Source organism: Ciconia boyciana, chromosome 9 (genome assembly GCF_034638445.1).
Source record: "Ciconia boyciana chromosome 9, ASM3463844v1, whole genome shotgun sequence".
Classification (NCBI taxonomy): domain Eukaryota; kingdom Metazoa; phylum Chordata; class Aves; order Ciconiiformes; family Ciconiidae; genus Ciconia; species Ciconia boyciana.
The window spans coordinates 24,535,792-24,557,009 of NC_132942.1; the positions used below are offsets into that span (position 1 = coordinate 24,535,792).

A 21,218-nucleotide genomic window follows, 5' to 3' on the forward strand; every position below is an offset into this window, starting at 1 on the left:
CTGAACTTTTCTGAACGTCTCTTGGAAGCACACTCAGAGGGGGGACTTTTACTGGACTGATGTGCCAGGGCTCAAAGCAGACCATTTCCTCAGGCTCCCTGGTCTTTTCCTTCTCTTCAAAGGCCAGTTCTAGGTTACTTGCAGAATTTTCCCTGGAGTCCTCGCCTCCCATGTATGCTGGGGTGGCTGCCCAGTGCTCAAAGCAAGCTTTTGCACTCCTGGGCTTTATGGCAGCTCCCTGTGCAAGGTCAGCACCACTTTGGAGTCACCCCTGAGATGGAAAGAGCCTGTCCAGGGAAGCAGGAAGAAAGACATGCTGCCTGGGGCTGTTCCCCATGATGCAAATATGAATAAGACTGCATCACGTTGAAGGATGTTTCTTCCTAACACTGCTTTCTGGGTTCCTCCAAGCTTAACAGCCGCGTTAGCGACATTTTCGAGGTGGATCCCGTTCGGATGTGCGTGCCCAGCCACTCCCACGCCTTTGCTACAGTGACCTTCACTCCACAAACAATGCAGAACTACCAGTGCACTTTTGAGGCTTCCCTTGATGTCCAGGGAAGGTAACTCACCCTGTGAAATCTTGGCAGGGGGGACCTTTCTGATAGCTGATAGCTCTGGGAGGACTTAGACGTCTTGTTAACCCTAATGCTTTCAGTAGCCTTAGGTAGAGTACTTAGCATTAGATAATACAGGAGGCAGTAACTACTAGATATAGCAGAGCAGAAAAATAAGGGTCATAGTTTAGCCTATATGAGTGACTATGAAGACAGTGCAACATTAGGTAGCCAAATGGAATTTACTGAGTCAGAACGAAATGGAGATGTGCAACAGCTGAGCTGGGGCTTTCCAAGGACAGAGGGTTAGATGAAGAGGTTTCTGTGCTAGCAAGTCAGCATGCATTATTTCCTCCTTGTTTATGTTAAAATGAGATGATCCTATATGATTACCTGGGGTATATTAAGATATTTTATGTTAAGGAGTGATTGGACCTCTTATGAAAGAGGAGCCCCGTGCCTCTGTCCTGGGACCTGTGTTTGTACAGGGGCTATGACCTGCTCTTCCCCAACCCTTTAGTTGCTGAACTGGGACAAGATAAGTCAGCTTTCTGCCCTAATAAGCAACTCCTGGTTTAGTGTCCTTGGAAATAATCTTTACTGACAGTGTTATTTATTTACTTTTCCCTTCTTGTTTTTATTTTCATGCTGTGCTTGTGCTTTTTGCATATGTCTCACATCACTGCAGCCAGTGAATTTGCCATGTCTCATCTGTTGCCTCATTATTTACCTGCTGTACTGCATGATTTGATTAAGTGAAATGAGTTTTAATTGTTATTCTGGAAGGCTCTGGCTCTTCAGAGCAGATTCCTCTTGTGAATGGCCCTGATTGGTCTGGGAAGAGAAGGGGTGAGGGCGAGCTGTATCGTGGGGTACAGGAACACCAGCCAGGGAAAAATGCAGCAGGTGGCACTCACTTCATTGCTTGGCAAGTGGGAAATGGGTTAGTACCAGCTGTAATGATTTCTCCTCTGCCTCTCCTGCAGCCCTGCAGCAATTAAAGCACAAAGCCTGACCTTCGATATCAGTGGAGATGGGAATCTGCCTCAGGTGACAGTCCTGCACCCAGTCCTTCAGAATAAGAGAGGAAACCCTCTGCTCCTCTTCAAGAAGCTGTTGCTGGGTGATTCAGAAAAACTCCCTCTGGTCCTTCATAATGGTGGCATCGTACCTGTCCAGGTGAGGACCCGCTCAGGGAATGCTCTGGTCTGGGAACAATTCCTTGTGTCATGGAGGAAAGGTGCCAGAAAACATGGTAGAGATGCACAGACGCACTGCTACTCTATGCACGCAATTGAACACCAAACGAAACCCTTTCCTTGTGCTCAGAGCCACTCCGTCGCAGGAGAATAACCCTCTCTGACTTTCTGGAAGATGCTTTGGCAAACCAGTGGGAGGAGTCTCATTTCTCAGACAGATCCCTCTAGGAAAGTTCCATCAGCCCTTCACCTTTGTCTCCGTCTCCTTTGCAACCACTGCTGCTGTCTTTGCTAGTCTTGACCTACCCTTGGGTTTTATGCCAGTTACCCTTTCCACTCTGTGCCTCAGTGAACTGCATGGGAATGGGTCTCAGAGACTCTTTTTAAGCAAATGACTGACTTCTACTTTCCAGGAATGGTGGTGTTCTTGGAAATGTGAATTTCTGAGCAGTCTATCCTTTTCAGTTCAACACAACACAAGAAAGTCGATGGGGTATTTTTCCCCATCTCTCTTCTCATGCTTTGGTTCTCATGTGGGAATGTGTGAGGTCCTAGTTACATTAGATTGTATTTGATCACATTCTACTACATTTTAATTAAACTCAGTTGTAGTTTAATTACATTCTGTTCATTACTTTTAGTACTTTCTGTCCTGTTTGGTTATATTTTAATTATATCCCAATGCCTCTGAACACTTTTTTTTTTCCGTCTGATTTCACTTAAACTTTGTGCGAAGAGCTGTGTTTGAAGTGGGGAAGCATGCTGAACCAGCCACAGTACGGTGTCGATCCACATGCCTCCCTGTACCCACACCAGTGTGGTCGTGCTCTGTGTTCCCTTTTCTCAGTTGATGATAGACCTGTTGGATGAAGGGGGAGTTTTCTTCTTGAAAGCCAGGGCCACCACACACTGCATCTACCAAGCTGCGGGCATGAAGGAGGACTCCCCTGGAGAAGGTAAATTCATTAACCACGAAGTGTGGTCATCCACACAGAGAAAATGTGTGCCTTGCTCTTGGCTTGGCCAAGCAGCAGCCAGATGTTAAACGTAGTTTCTTTCCTGGGGCTCTCTGTACCCCTAGTTTTTCATGTGGACTCTTTGCAGGGATTCCTCCTAGCAAGTTGTAGGAAGTTTTTCTGTTCTTCTGGACACGGTGGGTTGAGTTGTGGGGAACTGTCAGCACTTGAATGGACCATCTGAAGTCTCTGATGCTTGTGGGGAGTTACCAGCCTGAACAGAGGCAGCCCTTGAGCCCATAGCCAGCCAACAAAAACCAAAACCACTCTTTGACTCCACTTTACATGTGGCGGGAGCTGGCTGGATGCAGTTTAAGTGAAAGCTGGGTGTTAACCTGAGGTTAAGACACTTAAGCAGTGATATGCATGGTAGTGTCATGGTCTTGTGAATATAGGAGGAGGGTCTGGAACCAGTGGTGGGAGAACCTGTGCTTAGAGATAGATGGGTTTCAACTTCTTATTCCTCTTATACCCCATAGAAATACTTCCTCTGTACAGCTGTATGACTTGTCTCTGATTTCCATTGCTGTGCAGAGAGGAAGCCCCACACCGCTTCCCTGGTCCTGCATCATGGGGAATTAGCAGAGTTTGACGTGCTTTTCAAACCCACCCTGGCCCAACGTGTGGAAGGGAAGATCCACCTGTCAGTGGTGGACAACCCCTATGAAGAGACCAACATTCAGCTGGTGGGTGAAGGCTATGAGGATGACTTCACGCTGGATAACATCCATGGACTAGTGGCAGACAGCAAGGAGGAGAACACTGAGGGCAATTTGGAGGAAGACATAATTGAGGGTAAGAGAGGAGAGGCTGCCAAGATGGAGCAAGGAACAGGGAAATACACATTTCTGCTCACTCTGTGCCAGTGCAGGTGTGATCCAGGCTTAGTGGACAGTTGCCTTTTGTAGCCTGAAGAGCAGCCACACTTGAGAACACAAGGGAACATCCTCTGTCAAGGGAGAAGCTTGCAGGCTAGCAAGGAAGGGTCAGAGATACCAGCATTCAGCTGAGTATCTCTAAAAGGAGGTCTGCCAGCCCACAGTATACTGTGGACGTGAAAACCATGTATGATGATTTTTGTCCTCTATATAACCAGGCCTGTGCTATCACCCACCAGACACCTGGTGGTCTGTGAGCATGCCTGCCATGTGCATAGAGGCAATGCATGCTGCACTGCATGTCCCTCTGCACAGACACAGCCATGTGTTTAGGGATGTGTCAGGGTGTATCTCTGAAAGCAGTAGGATGGGTAACTGCATATCCCAGAGGGAGGAAGGCTTGAAGTGAGGAAGGGAGTTGGACATACATGTGTCTGCATGTGAGGGGGGCGGATGGACCTCACTGCACACTGAGATCCCTTGCTCTCATTCTTAACAGCTGCCAGAGTGGATCACATCCAGTTTGGGGACTGTCACATTGGGACACCCTACCCCGTGACCTTCACGATCACCAATCGCAGCAGGGTGGAGGCGATGCGGTTTGAGTGGCTGGCAGGCGCCCCATTTCACTTCTCCCCCAAGGTGAGCTTGGATGGCTTTTCCTTTCCCTGCTGCTCAAGCCCTGCCAGGAGCTAGCAGGGAGTCACCACGTACTGGTGAGAACCCATTCCAGTGCTACGTAGGAGATGCAATCCCTGGCTTTTCTGGGGCAGGGCTGTCAGCCCCGCAGAAAAGGCTTTGTGTTATAGGAGGTGGCATCTTTTGTTTGTACTTTTCTCTATCAAACCTCGGATAAATGCACAGTAAGATGCAGATTCCTGGCACGGCTGCTCACCACATCAGTCCATTTGCTGTCAATCCTGCCCTTGCCAGTGATTCCAGTTTGGTCTCGGCTCTCTGGTTCTCCGTAGGTGGGACACCTCCATGCTGGCTGTGCTAAGGACATCACAGTGACCTTGAAATCAGATGTCACGGTCGCCTTCAAAATGCACCCTGTGAAGTGTAAGGTGGCTAGGATTGCCTTCCAGGTGCCACCAGAGCACGTTACCGACTGGGATGACCGTCTGCGCACTGTCAAGTGGGTGGATGCCACGAGGGGCCCAGCAGCCACGTGGCCTGTCAAGAAGAAGGTAAGAAGCGTAGTAGCAAAAGCTAACCTAGCTTCTACAAAAAGAGCTGCCGATGGCAGCAGATAGCCATCTCTGCTGGCCAAGCAGCTCCTGCTTCTTCCTGACATTTAATCCATCTGTGACATTAATGAGCAGCATGTTTTAGGGGAGGGGTGGATGCACGGTAACCTGATACACTCACACAATATGGGAAAGTCTTTTTGACAAGAGACGTTTAGCCACATGCAAACTATTGATCTCTGCCAAAAGCTGAAGTGTTGCAGCCTGTGTTGAATGGGAGGTCACATTTTAAGATGACACATTTTATAGTGTTAAAATCTCTTCATCTGATTCAGTACCTTTTCACTAACAAGGAGTTAAATCCACTGCACTCTGTCTCTTGTTTTGAAGTGGAGAGCAATGCTAATGTTCTTCTATGTATGCTGACTAGCCCACCAGCACATTGTGGGTGAGCTCTGAGCTCTGTCTACACTGATACCGGAGATTTTGGTTGTGGTCTCTATATCGTGTGGGATATCTCATTATGGGCAGTCCAGGCACTGTGTAGCAGTCATGCAGGAGTCTGGAGAAGTACCATCTCCAGAAACTCTTGCTTTTACTATCGTTATTGCCAAACACGCTTATCTTGGGTGATGGTTCTTCCCTAGTTTCTGAACCATTGTAAGACCTGTAAACCAAACTTCTTCCCCATCAGAGCATCAGCAGTCGGACACTTTCCTAGTGAGTTCATTCCCATCCCAAAATGCCCAGCCCCAGCCCCCACCAGCATGGCTGTTGCCCCACACGAGACATCTGGAAAGCACTTTCTCCTAAGACAAGAAGGAAAAGGTGCTTTCTAGGTTTGTTCATTCTTGGGGTTCTTCATCCACAGAGCTCCAGCAGAGGAACTTAATCCTAATTTAGAGGCTTGCTGGATTTATAGGGAGCCAGGAAAAAGGTCAGACGCTCTACAGGGTTGAAACACAGGGACTGATAGCCAGCCATAGTCCCCATGGGTGTATTCGCAGTCATGGTGATTATTGCTCTGATCAGTAGGTAGAAACAAATACTGTAGCGGAAGGGTCAAATTTTGTCATCTTTCCAGGGAAATAAATGGGAATGCTCCTTCCTAGCCCTTATAATGTGGCTGATTTTGGAGGCTGAAAGACTCCCTGCTCGGTCTGGCTTTCTGGGCTCTGCTCAGTAATTCTTCCCTCTCCTGTTTGGAGGTGATCGAGACAGACCCAGAACCAGCTCACACTGTCCTGGAGAAGAGCAGCCGTGAGGTGGAGCTTCACCTCAGTGCTGTCGTTGACTATGCCGAGTTCAAGCTGGATACGGACATGATTCAGTTCAAGGAGACCTTGCTCTTCCAGACGAGGACATTCACGTGAGTGCTGGAGGCCAGGCAGGGACCTGCAAGTCGGAGCTGACTTTGCCCAGGGCTGACCCAGTGTCTGCTTCCCCAGAGACAAACTGTGCTCTCCAGTGGCCTCTGCTTTTCCTTCTACTCATGGTCCTGTGCCGGCAGAGGTTACACTGACATGCTCATTGCTTGGCCACTTAATAAACCTCTTCTAATTTCTAACAGGCCGATCAGCCTTGGAGGGGGGTGCTGCTGCCTGCTGGGTCTGAGGTTTCAACTTCCACACATAATCTGGCACATCCCAGGGCCTGGAGATCTCCCACATGTGGACTTGAGTCCCTTCTAGGGCTTTACATTCAGTCTCACCTGCTGTTCATCCCTTTAAACAAATAATTTATTGTTTCATCCTTTCTGAGTCCTGGCTGGGTGCTGGGGCCCATATATCTACACACAAAGCCAAGCAGGAGATGGTGGCTGCCATCCTGCCAAGACATGCCAGGAGAGGTTCAATTCTGCAGTGCTTTCTGCTGAGAACAGCCATGGTTTTGCTCTCATTGCATATTGCCTGTCCTCATCTGCTTGAGGACGAGTTTGCAGTCAAAATAATGTCAAACCGAGACATAAAGACCAGAATAAGACCCTTGGATTAAGTCTCCTGGGCACCATGTCTGCCCTTTCCTCTGACTTCCAAATTTTGAAACACTTTGTCTTGGGGCAGCCCAGGGCAGTGATCTAGGCATGGCAGAGTTGTCTGGGGAAGAAGATGCTACTCAGCATACAGAAGGGGGTGCCAGGAGCCCACCATACAGTGGTACTTCTCTACTTGCTTTGTATTTATTGGACTTCTTATTCCTCCTCCTTGCTTTTCAGTTTCCAGCTGTCCAATACAGGGAATGTGGCCCTGGAGTACACCTGGATGGCGGCTGTGGAGGATAAAAGGGCAGTGAGCCATACTGGGGAGCTGCTCCCGCCCAGTCTGGATGGTAAGACACTAGCTCTCTGGCAGCTGGAGGTGCCCGGGGTGTTTTGGTTGGTAGCAGAGGGCTTGGGGAGAAGACCATGCCACTTCACCCCAAAATGTGAATTGCTTTTTCATCACTGTCCAGTATTCCTCTTTCATCAGCATCTTCCCAGCTGCACCTGGAGACTTTCTCCTTGCACCCTCTCTGCCTTTCAGACCCTCCTATGCTTGCTCTGACACTTGTGCTCTGTGCAGGAGCTGAGCCTGGATCAGGGGAGAGCCACCTGGTGGGTCAGGACTGGGAAGGGGAACGGGAACATCAGGGCACCTTTTTGGGAAGTCTCTGAGACTGGGAAAATTGATGCTGTAACCATGATTTAGCTGACCTGCAGTCACTGTCTGTGTGCAATTCCCCAGTCCAGGGCAAATGAAAAGTCACTGTCTAAAATTAACCCTCGTAACTCAGACACAGGAGTGTTTGCTGCAGATGGAGACCCTGCTCACAGCAGCCATCGGAGGGCAGGGCAGTGACTCATTAACCTGCAGTAATGTGTTGGTGCCTGAGTGCATGGTCTCCTTGGGAGCAGCGTGGTTCTGCAGGGAAACAGGGCTGTGTGTCCAAGAGGTCTCAGCAGGAACAGGAGTGGGGAGAGCTGTCAGGCCTTGTTTCTTAGCATAGGCAGCTTGCCTGATGGTCAAGACAGGAGACCTCAACCAAGTCCCTGACACTCTGAATGTGTTTAACTCCCTCCCTCGTGGGTCCTGGTGTTGGCTCTTCCCTGGCATAGGGCACACTTGTGCTGAAGCCGGTCTGCTGGGCTGTGCCATTAGCTGTCTGGTCGTCGGTTGTGAAAGCCTGACAAAGAGGAAGGAAGGAAAGGGTGTGAAGGACGGAGCAGCGCTGTTCCCCAAAGCCATGCATAGCAAGCAAAATTCAGTTCTGTAGGCAACAGGGGAGCAGGACTTAACGCTGTCCTTAATGCTAAGCTCTGAGGCTGGCTGTACTGGGATGTGAAACAGCACCCAGAAATTTTCCCAGATGCTGTAACACAGACATTTCTATTGTTAGTTCTTGGATATGGTTTGGGAATGAACACTGGCCAGAAACCGTTCTGCAGGAGAAGTTTGCATCAAGCTACTCAGTCGTGGAGATGGAGAGAGTTTAACAGCATGGAGTGAAGCAGCTCCTGGGCCCATTTAATTTGCTAATAGACATAGCCTTCCTGGCTCTCATCTGAGCATCTAGTGTGGATTGATGTTCAGTGGTGTGTTTTGATTTAAGCAGTTCCCTGGTCTCTGCTGGGCCTTTTCACTGTATTTGCTGTCTCCCACCCTCAGTTCTCCCTCCTGTCTGTTCTCATTTTCACACCTGTCCCCAGGACTTTCTGGGATTACAATTTAGCAAGCAGTAACACAAAAAAGCAAAAAGCAACCTGACCGCTCTCTTTGTTCTTCACTGGGGGGAGTCCTCCTGAAAGTGCTTGGCCTGGGATGCTCCAAGTGCATCCCAGCTTCCTTCTGTCCACCTGCAGCAGGAAGCAGAGTTGCTGGGAACAGAGGATTTTCTCCTTGAAATAAGATGTCCTGCTAATCTCTTCCTTACCGCAGGGGATTTCCTCTCTTCCACTTCTGGTGCCTCTGTGAAGCTCCAGTCTAGCTGCTGTTCAAGCCAGCTGGGACGTGCTCTGGAGCATGTGTCTTCCTCCCTGACCTCGTCTCTGAACGCTGTCAGTGCCACCCCACTGTTCTCTGTCGAGCCCTGCAGCGGCACCATCCCTGCTGGCCAGGAGCAGCTCTTCCAGATGAAGTTCTCTCCGGTGTACCTGGGGGACTTTGAGAGCCGTATGCTCTGCAGGTAGGAAACGTCCAGGCTTGCTCACTTTTCAACTCATGCTACTGATGGATAGTCGTGGTAATGCCTCTCACTGGGGTGGGTGGGAGTGCGGACCTGGGGACAGCCAGCCCCAGAGAGGCAGCAGAAACAATGAACATACAGGAGCAAAGAAAGATGATCATCTGGCTTTGGTAGAAGCAGGTATGGAGACACTGGGAAAAGACATTGTATAAAATACTAAGCTCCTGGAGGGTTGCAAAATCTGGAATGAGAGGTCCAGAAAAGCTGTCAAGGGGCCAGCCAGTCCCTAGCTATGCTTCCTTATCAGACAAGCACAGCCTCCTTATCTACATAGAAACCTGTGTGCTCCAGTTGGTCTCTAGACACGTAACTGTTCATGTTTCTGCCATTTCACCTCCGCTGCCTCCGTGGCAGGGAGTGCAATCCTGTTTAATTTGCTGATCAGTGCTTGCACGGAGAGAAGATGCAACACTCTGTGCTGTACAAGGAGACAGGCAAGCATCTAGCTGTCTGGAAACATTAGTCTGGCTAACACCAGTCCCTTTCTTCCTAGTATTCCTAACCTGAAACCAAATCAGAAGGGCCCAGAAGTGGTTGTGAAGGGGAGAAGCCTGATGCCAACCTGCCACTTTGAACTGGAAGACTCTGACTACATCACTGCAAAAAAGCGCAACCCAGAGTTGCAGGGTCCAAAGGGGGCAACGTTCAATCTCAACACAAGAGTGATTGAGTTTGCAGCAATTGGAGTGTGCAGCAGGAACAGCAGGTAGGTGCGGGCATGGCTTCTCCTGTTGATGGTCTCCTAGTCATCCCCCTTAACCGGAGACCTCTCCAGCTACTCTTCCAAACCCCAAGGCACAGCTGTACCTTGTCTGTGATCTGCTGACACTTGGTCACCAGTCTATTTTGGGGCTGGAATAAGCTGGTCACGGAAAACCAACTGGCCAATTTTTTGTTCTCTTTGTCCCTTTCTTCAATAAGGTATGGGTGAGTCTGGGAGGACCACGTGTCCCCAGCCTGTGCAATAGGGCCAGTACAACCTTTGTCCCTTTGAAGAGCATCCTCGGCACATGCTAGCTCCTTTGAGATACCAGTCAGACATGGTTGGTGAAGGCTGCAACCACAACAGAGTGTACCATCTTCCAAAGGAGTCTTAATGGACTTGATTTTACCATTTTCACTCAATCTTACCATTTTAGCATACAAGAGTTTGGCTATATCCTTGCTAATTTCTTTGCTGATAGCCTTTAATCTGTAGCCACCTGGGAAACAAACAGGGCCCTTGGAAAGCAGGTGAAATGTTTGTGCTCCAAGCGTTGTTCCCCTATACCAAATAACTCGTTCCAGATGGTGTCCAGGACTGGCAGTGCCTGATGTCTGCTACAGGACAGAGTCATTAACATCCCAATGTCACCTTAGTAGTCCTTTCCGCTTTGTGTGCCCAGGACCTTCATGGTTATGAACCCAACCCGTTCCGCGTATTCCTTCCAGTGGACTTGCCAAGACCCTGAAGCACCACCAGAACAGGTGGCTTTCTTCTGCCTCACAGAGAGAGGTCAGATCCAGCCAGGGAAGAAAGCAGAGGTGGGTGCAGAAAATGAAGAAGGTGGGTCACGTGTATGCCAGTTTGACACCGGCTATGCCTGCGCTTACTGGGTGTCCCATCTCACTCTGAGCTTTAGCCAAGACCATGAAAACATTTGACTACAGCGTAAATGAACTGGCAGATGACCCTGTTCTCACGCTGTACCCATGTCTGCCATGCTTTTGGGCTGTAAGTGGCACAGCAGCCTCTCTCTGAGCTGGCAGCAACATAAGATGGAGCTTCCTGGGGTTTCTCAGTGGTACAGCCTGCATTCCCCTCCCCTTCCCCTGCCAAGGGCAGCAACTTTCCTTCATTCACCTCTTTCTCCCCCAGATCAAGTTTGAATTCATCCCCCAGCACCTGGACATCACAGAATCATTCTGGGTTTTTACAATCCCTGAGCAGAGCATTTCAGTCCCGTTCCTGTTGGTGGGCAATGCCACTGACCCACTAGTGACTCTGGACAGATCCCACCTGAACTTCCACTTGCTGTTAATCGGTGAGCACCTTGGATATTCCTTACACACTCAGATATGGACAGCTCCAGGCGTCCAGCAGTCCTGTTGTTCCAGCAGGCTCCAACGAGGAAGCTGGAAATGGAAATGGGCTCTTGTGAGCAGATTATCCAGCTCCTGGCACCCAAGCGTATGAGGGAGAGGAGGGGGAAGGGAGGAAGGCATGTGTCAGGGACATGGCATGTGGTTGAGGCTGTTTCCAAGAGGGGATTTGAGGGTGATGCAGGGGAGTCCGGGGGGTCAGAAGCATGTTTCCATGTTGGCATTTTGAGCGTGCCGTGCTGCAGGCAGTGATCCTCGCTACAGATTGCCTGTGGGGCTCAGCCAACAGGCAGGAGTGCAGTGGGCAGTGGTGTGGCCCAGTGGCCAGAGGAAAAAAAGTTTTCAGCAGCTGCTTTGTCCTCTCCCCAGGGCATGAGGTACACCAGACTATCTATATGATCAACAGTGAGAAGGAAGCCTTCAGCTTTGCTTTCAGACAAAGCTCTCTCTTCTCAGAGGGATGCAACGCCTCTGTGAAAATAGAGCCCCTGGAAGGCTCCATCGCTCCTCTTTCAAGGTAACAGGTCTTACAGGCCAGGTTCCCTCTCCTGCATGCCAGACGTTGCACTGTCATTTTGCTTTTGAGACTTTCTCCCCTCTGCAGTCACCAGGTGACTCTCAGCAACAGCATACATCTGCCTTGTTTCGTTCTTTCCCAGTGAGGACACCATGAAACTGCAAATTTCTCCATAAAGTGGCTGTGTCCGGGTTACCCCAGTCTTCTAGGCCTCGTTCCTGGAGAAATTCAGGCTTTGGATCTTCTAGTTTTGATGACAAAAGCATGTTGGGGGTTTTAACCTTGTGATCCCCTGAGCCAGCAGCCTTAAGTGTGCAAGGTCTTCTCTCTTTCCTGTGTTCCTTTAGTGACAGAGCCCACCATGCATGGTCTGTGCCAAGCCACCAAGAGCAGCAAAGCACACAAGCATGCTGCAGGCAGCATTTAAGCCCATCATGGAGGACAGCAACGGACTTACACAACTAGCTGTGTTTTGCAGGATGACCTGTCAGAAAATGGATGTTCTTCTCTTGTAAACTGCAGCCATGACTTGCTGTCAGACATGATCATGAGTTCAAGCAGTATAACAGGTCACTAGCTCATCTGCTGATCCACCGTGGATGTCCCTGTGCCCACTCATAGCCTGCCTGGGTTTAAGAACGCATTAGCTCCAGGCAGCTTTGCTGTGGCTAAAAAGATGCTGAATTTTGGCTTGCCATGGGGTGCAAGATAAGAGAGCATCCTATATCAGTTACTGTGGCTCACCTGAGAAGTGGTAGTTCCTTAAATCTCTGTAGTTTGGTTGTGTTTGATAACGTACCCAGAAATTACCCACAAAAATTACAAAGAGGTAGTTTGGTGGCGCCCGTGTTCTACTGCTGTCACGGGAACTGGATGATTCCTGTTTGCAAAGAGGATGTTACCCTTGTCATATAGATCGGAGAGATTGGGGGTCTCTGAGTGCCCTCCTCTGTGTTTGGGACAGAAGTGGGGTCTCAACCCAATGCTGCCCTGTAGCACATGGGCAGGGTAGTAAGGTCAGCATTAGCTCAGGGTTTGCTGCCTTGTTGTATCCTCTGCCATTTCATTGCATAGGATCATCATACCCTAAACAGTTCTCACCAAGGCTTGCTCCATAGTGGAAGGTCCTGGAAGGGCAGAGTGCTGCTCCTGGTTTCTCCCAGGCCTGGGATCTTGCCACAGCCATTGCACAGCTGCTCTCCCGTAGAGCAGGCAATGTGGGGCCAAGAAAGCTAAGAGACAGTGAATGGAGTAAACGGAGTCTTCTCTCCCCAGGTTTCCCATTACAGTCTTCTTCACACCAACACTAGAAGGAGAGGTGGTCTTCAACCTCAAGTGCGATGTCAAGAGCAAGACCCAGCCCCTCTCCTTGAATATCAAGGCCACTGGCTATAGCATGAACGTGTCTGTCAGGTGTGAGGACAGTGATGGCCATGTCACTGAGCTAAGCGCACAGGAGATCAATGTCATTGATTTCAAGGAGGTGAGCAGTTCCCTGAAACATTTGCCCCATGAAGCCATGCAAGATTGGGCCTTAACCAGGAGCTCTGCAGATACACTTGAACAAGAGGGAATATTTTTCTTCATTTATGGGTCTCTAGAGGGAGGGAGGTTGATTTTTCACACAGGTCATTAGCTAAATGTGAAAGATGCAGGAGCACATTAGGAAGGAGCACCTGCTGGGCCAGCTGACACTTTGCATGTGCTCCAACCCCTAGTCCTCGTCACCTTCTCCCCACAGGTACAGCTAAATGAGAACATCAAGCGCATCTTCAGCATCCACAATAACGGCAAGCTCAATTTCACCTTCTCATGGGAACTGAGTGGCCCTGCAGCCCATAAGCAGGTCCTTACCGTCACCCCTCGGACAGGCGCCGTGCGGGTGGAGGGGAAAGCAAAGACCCAGCTGGCTTTTCACCCACAGAAGATGTGCTCTTTAAAGGATGTAGAGCTGACACTGCAGGTGAGGCACCAGTACTCAATACAGGACCTTTGCCTTCCCTACACAGCAGCTTGGCAGCAGGAGCCCGGAGCTACAGGTGAGCTCCATCACTAAAGAGCCTGAATGAGGCAAAGAGGCTCCTGCTGCTGAAATAAAGAGCCTGACAGCTTCTAAATGGAATATTTTAATAAGTGCTTATCCAGGACCACTTTGGGAAGCGCTTTTGTGGCAGGACATATCCCCCAGGCTCTCTCTACCCCTAATTTGGAGGGGGTGGGGGTGTCTAGATGTGCACAGGAATGGAGCTGTTTCTCCTTGCCAGGCCCCTCCTGAGTTGGGTCCCACAGCTCAGAATGGTCTTGCCAGCCACATGGCTGCACAAAGCAGGGATGTGACTCTCCAAAAACCTTTCCCTCTCAGCCCAAGCCTTCCACCTTCTATTTCCATTCTGGGGTCCTTTGGCACTTATTTTCTGTTATTGTTACTGCAGCCAGCTGTCCCCCATCCTCTTCCTTAGCGGTCTCTGGTGTTTGCAGTTGTAATTCCCATCTCTTCAGCTGGCTCACGCTGTCTTTCACCCCACCAGATCAGCAAGGGTCCCACGTTTACTTGCGTATTCCTAGCCACCGTGGTAGTGCCCACTGTCCGCTTCTCCACCACCAGAGTTGACTTTGGAGCCTGCTTCATCTATCACGCTGGGATGCTGCCTGCCCGTCAGACCCTCGTCATCCAGAATAAGGCAGACAAGGATGTGAGGTAGGCCTTCTCCGCACACTCCTTCGGCCCTTGCTTAGCACATGCCTGCTCCATGTCCTCATGACCACTGTGGGTGAAATCCTGAAGATAGATGCAGGGAGAGGAGACAGGAGAGCCCCAAATAGCCCTGAAGTTGTTGTCTGAGCACACAGACTTGTGACACCTCTGCTCCTCTTTTCTGTGCTTTCTGCCAGTTTGAACTGCTTGTTCACTAGCACCGCGCACCTGGAGGTGGACTTCCCAGGGTACGTCCTACACCCAGGAGGGACAGTGGAGGTGCCCATCACTTTCTGTCCCAGAGAGCCTGTGTCTTACCATGAGCTCATCCCTTTTGAAATCAATGGTCTTTGCCAGCAGGCTATTGAGGTCCGAGGAAGGGGCACAGAAATGAAGGTGAGATGAAATCAAATCCTAAAACTCCAGGTGGCAGGCAGCCAGCATGGCTTTCTCTCTCATTTTCTTCATCTCTTCCCCAGCCTACCATGTTTTGGTTTTTCTGCCACAAGGGTGGCAGAAAACCTTTTCTCCTTCTTTTCTTTCACTTTATATTAAACCCTCCTCTCTCAGGTTGATGTTCTGGAACCACAAGGAAAGGTGGTGAAGCTGGGAGCCCTCTCCATTGGACAGACAGTGAAGAAGGTTGTCACCATAGCAAACAACAGTGCTGCCCCTCTCACTTTTAAGCTCAGTCTCATGTCCACCACACCAGAGCTGCAAGAAGCTGGGGTAAGGCCCCTTCCTTCACTGGAGAGCACTTTGGTGTGCCTGCAGGTAGCTATGAGCTGCTCTGGGTGGGAGCTAGTAGCTAATTACAATTGTATGCTGTCCTGGCTGCCTGTATGCTGTGCTGTCCTCCCTAGTGGGACTGCTCTACCAGCAGATACTTGCAATGTGAATGCCTCATCTGAGCTAGGTGTCAGGACTCCCCTAATAGCCAGAAGTGAGAAGTAGGCACAATTCCTCTAACCTGTTTTAGACAGATACGTTAGGATGTGGCCATGTATTTTAGATATGGAAAGGTAAGGGAGATAAATGAATCTTTAAAGACCAGGAGTTACAGCTGTCTTGGAGCTTACATGAAATTACTTTAGAAGACGTAGTTCAACTTGCCATGGCCAGATGGACACATTGCAGGAAAACACCTTTGGTACCTAGGAATGCATATCAGGGAATGAGTGGGATTGGGGCAATGTTGGTGGGGACAGAATAGGAATTGGAAGACTCTTCTCTGACTCTAGCAATGGAGGATTTACAGCTCAGTTGCCAGATGAAGTAGTTTCCACTCATTTCTTTGGGCAGGTTCTCTGCTTGAACCCTACCAGCAGACTAAGTCTGAAGCCCAAAGGAGATACCTGTAAAGTAGAAGTGACCTTCTCCCCAAAGTGCCGCATCCAGCAGTTCACCGAAGAAGTGGTGTTGGAGTGCAACGGCCTGGTGCGCTCCCTCTTCATGGTGCGGGGCTCCTGCCATGGCATCCATGTGAGCTTGGACCAGGAACACCTCAGCTTTGGAGCGGTGGTGCAGCAGAGCTACACATCACAGCGCATCATCATGCAGAACACGGGCGACATAGGAGTCAAGTAATGCAGAACCCTGTCCTCTCTGAGGGCTGAGAGCTTGGATGAGGGTTGGATGGAGCTGTAGCTTGCCCAGATAGTTCCCCTCTGCTTTTCCATCCCAGTGGAGAGTCGTGCAGCCAACGCTGTGCAGTCAGGCCCTGGAAGTTAGCAAGGGATACAACCAAAAGCTTGTTTACAGATGGGTGCAGCTGAGTCCTGCCCAACCTGAAGCCTTATTGCCAGGTGGCTCAGTGTCATGCCTGAGATCTGGTGGAAAAGCCCACAAGAGGCATAGAAACAGCACACTGTATTTGCAGCCTCCCAGTTGCTAATCCTTCCTTCCTGTCCTTGTGCTTTCCTTGGCAAGGTTTAAGTGGGACATCGAGAGCTTCAAGCCAGATTTCTCCATCAGCCCCACAAAGGGTTACATCTCCCCAGGAATGGATGTCCCCTTCGTTGTGACCTTCCACCCCTCTAAGCTGAGCCATGCTATCCAGTACGAGGGCCTGCAGTGTCTCATCCAGGGCAGTGAGCCACTCCGGCTTACGCTGGCAGGATGCTGCATGGAGACCTCTGTGACCAAAGAGGTAACTGGAGCAGAGATAGGATGGGTCCCCCCCTTACCTCACCATTTGCAGCACATCTCTCCCAGGGCAGGGACTGGAGGATATTTATGTGCATAGACTCACTCCTGCCTATCATCCTGCCTGGGTATCCCAGAGAGCTGAGAAAACCGCTGGGCAGGATTCCCAAAATTTCTGAGCCCTGTAATTGCTTTCCTCCCCTGTTAAAGGTGATGCTCCTCCAGCGAAGCACCTCAGTTGTCTTGGCTCTGCACTGCAGCACCCTTGCTGTGGGGACACCCTGCAGGGCTTTTGTGAGACTCTCCCCACAGAGCCACCCAGCTATACCCACAGTATTGCACCAGCAGCCATGATTTTCCTCCCTGTCGGGGCAGGGGATGGCATTCAGCACTAGGAGTGGGTAAGGCATCTGCATTCAGCTCCTGGGGCACAGGGATGCAGTGTGGAGGACTCCTGGCCCTCACGGGCATTGCAGGAGGGTGCAGTGGGGTGTTGGCTCCTGCTCCCAAAAGAGAGCCCAGAGCTGCTCTTCAGCCTGCCCATGAAGGGGCTGTGTGGCTGCAGGTCTTATCCTTGCACAGGAGAGATATCCTTCCAGGACTTCCCATTTTCTTTCTCCCATCCTTGGGAAGCGGCAGCACCCTTCACCCAGCATGCAGAAGACTCATTCCTCTCCCTTCTCTAAGAACCGACAACTTGATTTACACAAAAAGCTATGGCTCAGATGGAAATTTTGCATATGATAAGGAAAAGCTGCTCCCTGTGCGTAGAGCTAGTCAGAGTCTGAGTGGCAAGGATTCCTCAGTATGACCAAGCAGCCTCTGTGCTCCTCTGTTGCAGGCGCTGACTTTCACATGCGACGTGCGTGAGAAGCACAGCCAGACCATCCTCCTGTCCAACCCAAGCAATGAGGCCTGGACCATGCAACCTGTCATTGAGGGGGAACACTGGAAGGGGCCTGAATTTTTCCATCTAGAGGCCAATCAACAAAACAAGCCCTACAAGATCACTTACAAACCCCTAACCATGAGCTCTGAGAACAAGAAACATCAGGTATGTGAGCTGTGCCAGCATGCTGACCCTCATAGCATGACCCTCATAGCTCACCCATCTTTGAGCAGGAGGTTGGACAAGATGACCTTCAGAGGTCCCCTATGAACTGAAATTATCCTGCGATCCTATGTTGGAAGCTGAATTTCTTGGTGGCTGGAGGCCAGGTGTAAGGAGAGTTCACGAGGGAAGTCTGGACTGACCACTAAACGTATTGGAGCAGCTAACCTAAAAAGCCAGGTTGTCTGAAGGTCCAGGAAATGAAAAGTGTTCTGTGCAGCTCCTTGTCCCTGCCTGTGCAGCCCAGAGGGGCTCAGAGACCCCCGTGCTCACACAGGCTCCCCAAGCCCTGGGCGCGACCCATTCTGCCAGCACTGCCCTGCTGGTGTCCTTTTGCAGTGTGCAGGGAACAAGAGGGGCGAAGCTGCCCCACCATTTCTCAGTGCCTCCCTGACCATGAGCAGTCAGGTGGGAAATGACACAGAGATCTCTCTTGACATCACCTTCAGTAATGCAGGAGCTTTGGAAAGAGCCCTTCCTGCAGGTCTCAGGCTGGGCAGGTGGGGTGACTGGCCCCTCTGTTTCCATGGGCACTATTTCTGAGACACACCAGGGACAAGCTCTTAAATCATGGGGGTCAGTTCAGAACAGCTCTGGGATGCTGGAGGTGGGTGTCGGACACCTGCCCATTGTCCCCCTCCAGCTGATCTTACACCACGCCAGAATTTAGGCCAGAGCAAGAGTGGAGGCCAGAGACTTCTGGGCTCAGTCTCCAGGGTGCGGAGCAGATCTGTGCCCTGTAGGATTGCATATGCTCAGTATCTCTTTAATGTACAGCCTTGCATGAACAGTCCTGCAGTTTTCAGCTGCTCTGGAGGCAGAGGAGATGCCACAGGCGGGTGGCTGTGACCCACTGGCACCCGAAATGAGTACTGGATATGAGCTTTTCATGGCCCACCCTGGCTGGTGGGACCCTGCCACGTTAGCTTACAGGCTGCTCTCTTGGCAACAATGCTGAGGCACTGCCAGGGCAGTCAGGCTTAGCAGGGACTGCTACCCCCTTACCATGGCTGCCCCTGCATGAGCACAGGTCTGGCAGCTGATGTGCCCCAGATAGTAAGGCACGTAAAAGGTTGTTAGGATGGCCAGATCAGCTCTGCTGTAGGGCTGGTGTTTCCTTGCTTTGCCCAGACATGCTGCCTCTGTGTCCTGTGGCTGTGCCAGCCCGAGCAGGTACAACATTGCCATCTCCATCTGCGCAGGACACAGGGCTGCAGTCACAGCTCTGCCAGCTGGAACTGCTCAAAGCTCCTCAACTGACAGCCTGAAACACGGGACTGTCTAGGTGTGCTCGAGAGCCAGTAACTCGTCCAGACAGAGAGCAGGAGAGCTCACTTATCCTATTACTTGTCTTCTAGGGCTCCATCTTCTTCCCATTGCCAGATGGGACAGGCTTGTACTACCTTCTGCAAGGGACTGCTGAGGCCCCAAAGTGTTCAGGGACCATTTTCCGGCAGGTACCGTGTAGGACTTCCTACACTGAGCTCATTCCTGTCTCCAACTGGCTGAACAGACCACAGAGGTGAGTCCAGCCCAGGAAGTCTCCTTCCATCAGCAGTCCCTGCAGCAGCACAAGGAAGAGCTTCCCACTGCCTGGAAGCTCCTTCCTGCAAGCTTTTCACTCTCCTTTGCCATTTCTGGCCATAGGTGTCTGAGATCACGCTACCCACGTTCTGCTTATGCAGACCCATCCTGGAGGGCTTTCCTCCAAGGTCAATGAGAGCTGGCTCTCTCTGCCTGAGGCATTGAGGATGAGAGGGGCTGTGTTGTACCCCCACACGATGGGTATCCTATGGCAGTCCTTCCTGTTGACCTTCACTGCACCCTTCTCACGCACAGGTTCCTCGTGGTAGTGGACATACTCAAACCAGAAAACCTGGAAAGCAGTTCTGTGCTGCAGGGACTGGAATACATTGATGTGCCAGGCTCTGCCAAGAAGGACTACAAGCTCACGTTCCTCTCCTACAAGGAGGGAGTCTTTAACACAATGGTAAGTGTGGACATGAGGCTGCAGGGCCTTTCCAGGAGCTGTTTGCTCACAGAGAAGCTACACACCTGTTTTCATACCTCCACGTGCCCACTGGTGGGATCCTAGGTGTCCTAGGTGGGTACTGAACAGCAGGCATGTCTCCACACGCCCCACTCACGTGTCCGTCTCTCTGTGAGCATCGCACTGGGGGCTGCTAAGCACAGGTGGGTCAGGACATTGGTAAGCTGGAAGCAACAGGCAATCAGGAGACTAAGTGGAAATACCACACATGCTTTCCTCAGTCTTGCTAGGTGGCTGCTTACAGCCATTCTTGGAAGTAGGGTGCTGAGCTTGGGGGGCTCTTTGGGCTAGCTTAGCACAGCTGGTATATTTTTATGTGCAGAATGAGCAGTGCTTCTCTTTTTCTCTGATTCAGGTGACCTTCCTCAACGAGGTGACCGAGGAGTACTTGTTCTACATGGTGACTTTCAAGGCCACTGCTTCAGGACCCATCAGCACTGTTGAAATGACTGCTGCTGTTCGGCAGAGAGTGTCTTCCACCGTCAAGGTGGACAACCCCCTGCCTGTCCCGGTGACGTTTGCCATAGATTGCAAAGTGCCCAGCGTCAATGTTCCCCCACATTTCACTGTTCCTGCACAGTCGGAGGTAGGAGCAAAGCTCATCCAGTACGCTCTCCTCTCCCTGCAGTCTTTCTGGGAAGAGGTGAGGGTGGTGCCCTACATGAACCATCTGGGGCTGCTTTACAAGGGTAACAGCTCCCATCTGCTAATAATCTGGAGGGAAAGCAGTGTGTGAGAATATCCCCAGTGGGAATTGCCCTGCGCCGTTAGAGTCTGCCATGCTACCCCTTGTGATACGCTCCCGTCAGACCTCACATGGCAGGTCCTTGTGCCACATGCTCCTTATTTGGTGTGGGTATTTTCAGTTGAGAGGGGCTGCAGGGCATGCCTCACCCCACTGGCAGGGTGTTTGCAGCCTGGATTGATAGGAGGTGTTGTGTGGCCCTGGGGGGTATAGGGGCATTGTAGGGTGGGAAGCTTCTGCGATAGTGCTGGAGGGCTCTCAGCTGTTGGGGACAGTCCCCCAAGTGAACTGTCCCCCACATGCAGCAGGGCTCTGACCCAGAAAGAAGGAGTTGAAGCGAGGGCGTGTGCTGGGCTGCCTTCCAGCACTGTGTGAGCACACCAGGGACTGACTTCCCCTGTCCTGGGCCCTGCCTTCCCTGTCTCTGCCTGACCCAGTGGCTTTTCCCTTTGTTCCTCCCAGGCCGATCTTGTCCTTGAGTACCAGCCCCTGAAAATGGGTGAGAGCACTGGGCGCCTGGTGCTCCACAGCAGCGACTTGGGCTCTTTCTACTACAACCTGCACCTGAAAGCCACCGTGAGCCGGCCAGAGAAGCCCCTCTACTTCTGCAGCACTCTGGGCTCTAGTCAGACCATCACTACCACAATCATGAATTATGCCCGGCAGAAGACAGACTACCTCCTCCAGGTGACCCCAGCCTGCCCTGAGCTCTTGGAGGCAGGGAGGCAGCCTCTGGCCAGCATCAGCCGTCTCTGTCGAGGGATCCTGCCCCTCTAGCTTAGCCTGGCATAGCCAGGGTGGCCATGTGAGCC

The 21,218-nt window shown here is 51.1% G+C and overlaps 1 protein-coding gene across 1 annotated transcript in view; it reads left to right on the forward strand.

Annotated features, from left to right (window-relative positions):
• HYDIN (HYDIN axonemal central pair apparatus protein) overlaps positions 1 to 21,218 on the forward strand; it is a 162,708-nt gene that overhangs the window by 140,631 nt on the left and 859 nt on the right. The window contains exons 62-86 of the mRNA XM_072872234.1: positions 412 to 563; positions 1,544 to 1,736; positions 2,604 to 2,712; positions 3,307 to 3,567; positions 4,150 to 4,292; positions 4,622 to 4,840; positions 6,049 to 6,209; positions 7,056 to 7,168; positions 8,755 to 9,001; positions 9,555 to 9,767; positions 10,447 to 10,585; positions 10,920 to 11,085; positions 11,513 to 11,660; positions 12,936 to 13,143; positions 13,402 to 13,623; positions 14,189 to 14,358; positions 14,553 to 14,751; positions 14,926 to 15,084; positions 15,658 to 15,938; positions 16,285 to 16,504; positions 17,342 to 17,554; positions 18,970 to 19,133; positions 19,451 to 19,601; positions 20,017 to 20,247; positions 20,869 to 21,093. Of these exons, the coding sequence (XP_072728335.1) occupies positions 412 to 563; positions 1,544 to 1,736; positions 2,604 to 2,712; positions 3,307 to 3,567; positions 4,150 to 4,292; positions 4,622 to 4,840; positions 6,049 to 6,209; positions 7,056 to 7,168; positions 8,755 to 9,001; positions 9,555 to 9,767; positions 10,447 to 10,585; positions 10,920 to 11,085; positions 11,513 to 11,660; positions 12,936 to 13,143; positions 13,402 to 13,623; positions 14,189 to 14,358; positions 14,553 to 14,751; positions 14,926 to 15,084; positions 15,658 to 15,938; positions 16,285 to 16,504; positions 17,342 to 17,554; positions 18,970 to 19,133; positions 19,451 to 19,601; positions 20,017 to 20,247; positions 20,869 to 21,093 (4,707 nt within the window). The remainder of the gene's footprint in view (positions 1 to 411; positions 564 to 1,543; positions 1,737 to 2,603; positions 2,713 to 3,306; positions 3,568 to 4,149; positions 4,293 to 4,621; positions 4,841 to 6,048; positions 6,210 to 7,055; positions 7,169 to 8,754; positions 9,002 to 9,554; positions 9,768 to 10,446; positions 10,586 to 10,919; positions 11,086 to 11,512; positions 11,661 to 12,935; positions 13,144 to 13,401; positions 13,624 to 14,188; positions 14,359 to 14,552; positions 14,752 to 14,925; positions 15,085 to 15,657; positions 15,939 to 16,284; positions 16,505 to 17,341; positions 17,555 to 18,969; positions 19,134 to 19,450; positions 19,602 to 20,016; positions 20,248 to 20,868; positions 21,094 to 21,218) is intronic.